Source organism: Mandrillus leucophaeus, unplaced genomic scaffold, assembly GCF_000951045.1.
Source record: "Mandrillus leucophaeus isolate KB7577 unplaced genomic scaffold, Mleu.le_1.0 Scaffold153, whole genome shotgun sequence".
Taxonomy (NCBI): domain Eukaryota; kingdom Metazoa; phylum Chordata; class Mammalia; order Primates; family Cercopithecidae; genus Mandrillus; species Mandrillus leucophaeus.
This window is the reverse complement of record NW_012101510.1, coordinates 621,251-624,272: the sequence shown is the minus strand read 5'-3', so window position 1 is coordinate 624,272 and position 3,022 is coordinate 621,251. Positions and strand designations below refer to the sequence as shown.

At 45.4% G+C, this 3,022-nt stretch overlaps 1 protein-coding gene across 2 annotated transcripts in view; it reads left to right on the top strand.

The window, feature by feature from the left end:
- Positions 1 to 3,022, top strand: part of TTC19 (tetratricopeptide repeat domain 19) — a 41,399-nt gene that overhangs the window by 3,620 nt on the left and 34,757 nt on the right. The window contains exons 2-4 of one of the 2 annotated variants that reach the window (XM_011975241.1): positions 10 to 183; positions 1,831 to 1,941; positions 2,705 to 2,743. In XM_011975241.1, coding sequence (XP_011830631.1) covers positions 10 to 183; positions 1,831 to 1,941; positions 2,705 to 2,743 — 324 coding nt within the window. Of the gene's footprint in view, positions 1 to 9; positions 324 to 1,830; positions 1,942 to 2,704; positions 2,744 to 3,022 lie in introns of those variants that run through there. The other variant, XM_011975242.1, reaches the window with a different exon arrangement.

The following is a 3,022-nucleotide window of genomic DNA, read 5'->3' as shown; positions in this document are numbered from 1 at the left end:
CGGGGACAGGGGCGCGGGCCGGGCCCGATGACCTCAGAGCCCCTTCCCGCAGCGCTCGCCTGGTTCTCGAGGCCCGCTGCGGCAGAGGAGGAGGAGGAGCAGCAGGGAGCCGACGGGGCCGCCGCCGAGGACGAGGCGGACAAAGCTGAGGCCGAGATCATCCGGCTGCTGAAGCGAGCCAAGGTGAGGCGGCTCCGGGCCCTGCGCCCGGGCGAACGCGGTAGACTTTATGAGCGGGGTCTTGGCGTTGTCGCTGCGCATTGCTCTCTCCGCCTCGCCGAAGAGTGGATGGAGGCTCCGCGGGTAAAATTGCCGAGAATGAGGTGGGTCATCAGAGAGGGGATTGGAATCCATCCAGGCTTTCCCGACTCTAAGGCCTGCAGTGAAACCTCTGCAGTGTCAAGTGCAAATGGAGATGGCGCCCCAGGCATCATGCTTTTATGCAAACGAAATACCAGGAACGTTTTGTAGTTGTTTTATCAATTAACCAGCCTACCTGAAATGACACAATTTCGCACGTATATAGCGGCCTGAAAATGTCAACTTAGTGTTGGTTATGCGATTCGGTTCTCTTTCTGAATTCTTCCCTTTCTCCACATGCTTTTCTATTTTCTTGTCTCCTCTTCTCCCCAAGTTATCTCATGCCTACAACGTCCAAATTTGTGTTTCCAGACTGTAGTGTGCTCCTGACATGCCATCTGCACTTTGGTACCTTACCTACCTCTCAGATTTAACATGCCCAAAACTAAACTCGATCTTTAATGCCTCCTCAACATGTGCTTTCACCATCTCTTTACTACCATCAGTTTTTCAGCCTAAAAACCTCATAGTCATTCTTAAAACTTGTGGTACGTTACCACTGCCTTCCAATGCAGTTACAGTCCAGCAACAAGTCCTGTTGCCAACAAATGCAAAATATGTCTCAAATCTTTCCCCTTTTCTCTATCTCCTTTGCTGTCACCCTAGTGCAAACCATCATTGCCACCACCTATGCTCCAGTAGTCTTTCCTAGCCTCCTGTCCCCTTGCAATCTATTCTCCATGCAGAAACCAAAGCGACCAAAAAAAAAAAAAAAAAAGTAAATTGGATCATATCATCTCCTTGTCTGAAAGCTCTGAATGGCTACCCACTGCATTTATGATAAAATACAAACTCCTTGCCATGGCTTGCAACACCCCACATGATCTAAACTAGCATACCTTGCCCACCCGTTTGGCAGTAATCCTCCAGCTCACCATCCTCCCTTCACATCTGTTTCTTTGCATTTCTTCCCCAAAACCATTCTCTTCAGCTTGTAGGGACTTCACTCATTTTCTACCCTCTGTTTGAGTCATTGTTCTCCCCAGGTCCTTATTTGGTTGACTCATTCTCATCCTTCCTATCTCAGTTTAGCTGTCACTTCCTTGGAAAGCTTCCCTAAGTCCCATTTGGAGGAGACCCCTTATCATTCCTTTCTGTCATCTTTATAGCTCTTATCATTAGTTGTAATTAAGCTTATTTGTCCTGTATGGTCACCTCCAGCCTGCAAGAAATTAGAAAGAGGATGGAGGACAAGCAGCTTCCTTATAAAATATGTTGTAAAATCACATTCCTTCTGCCTGTGTCTCTTGGCCAAAACTTCATCAGATGGCCACACCTAGCTGCAAGGGAGGCTGACCTCCCTGTCACCTCTATAGACAATGCCTTGTACATAGTAGGAATTCAGTAAATGTCTGATGAATGAGTTTGCTTCCTTCTATCATTGGGATGTGTAGTTGCATACACTTCTGTCTGGTAGCATATGCATCTACTATATGTTTCATTTTCTATTATTTTGTCTTCCCTTTTCAGTTGAGCATCATGAAAGATGAGCCAGAAGAGGCTGAGTTAATTTTGCATGACGCTCTTCGCCTCGCCTATCAGACTGATAACAAGAAGGCCATCACTTACACTTATGATCTGGTAACTCATATAACCAGTCTGAACCACTGATGAGGAAGGTTGGATGGAAGGGAAGGGTTGTTAGTTCTCCTGATTCATATTCCTGACTTTCATGATGTTCTAAAGCTCCTTTTCTTTTTCACTGAGTTTTCTTTTGGCTTCAGTTTTATTTTTTTGTTTTGTTTTGTTTTGAGATGGAGCCTTGCTCTGTTGCCCAGGCTGCAGTGCAGTGGCACGATCTTGGCTCACTGCAACCTCCGCCTCATGAGTTCAAACGATTCTTTTGCCTCACCCTCCCGAGTAGCTGGGATTACGGGTACGCATCACTATGCCTGGCTAATTTTTGTATTGTAGTAGAGATGAGGTTTCACCATATTGGCCAAGCTGGTCTCGAACCCCTGACCTCAGGTGATCCACCTGCCTTGGTCTCCCAAAGTGCTGAGATTACAGGCATGAGCCACCATGCCCAGCCCTGGCTTCAGTTTTTTTACCCTTGGGGTGACATAAGACCTCTCAATTCCAGACCAAAAGAAACCAGTATCATTAGCATGTTTCTTTAATGATGAGTGGACCTAGATTTGGTTTGTTAACAACAAAGTATGTGTAAGTATTTACTTCTCACATGATTGCTGTTCTGCGCTTCTAGCAGATTAATTGGTGACATGCTTTTTCATTTTAAACTTTTTTAAATTTTGAGGGTGAAAGCAAAAGGGAATTTTAAAGTTTTGAAATAAGTAGGAACACAGTACTCTAAACTGAAAAACAATTTGTAATTTGCTTTCAGATGGCCAACTTAGCATTTATACGGGGTCAGCTTGAAAATGTAAGTAAATTACTTTGCAATATCTTGAATTTGTGAAGGAGTAGCTTCAAGGGTACTGTGATAGTAAGGGTACAGGATAAGCTGCTATAACAAAGAGACCCCAGAATATAGTGACTCAAACAAGATACAAGTGTATTTCTCTTTATTGTGTTAGTCCAGAGATAGGCTAAAGACTGAAGGCAGGCCGGGCGTGGTGGCTCAAGCCTGTAATCCCAGCACTTTGGGAGGCCGAGACGGGCGGATCACGAGGTCAGGAGATCGAGACCATCCTGGCTAACA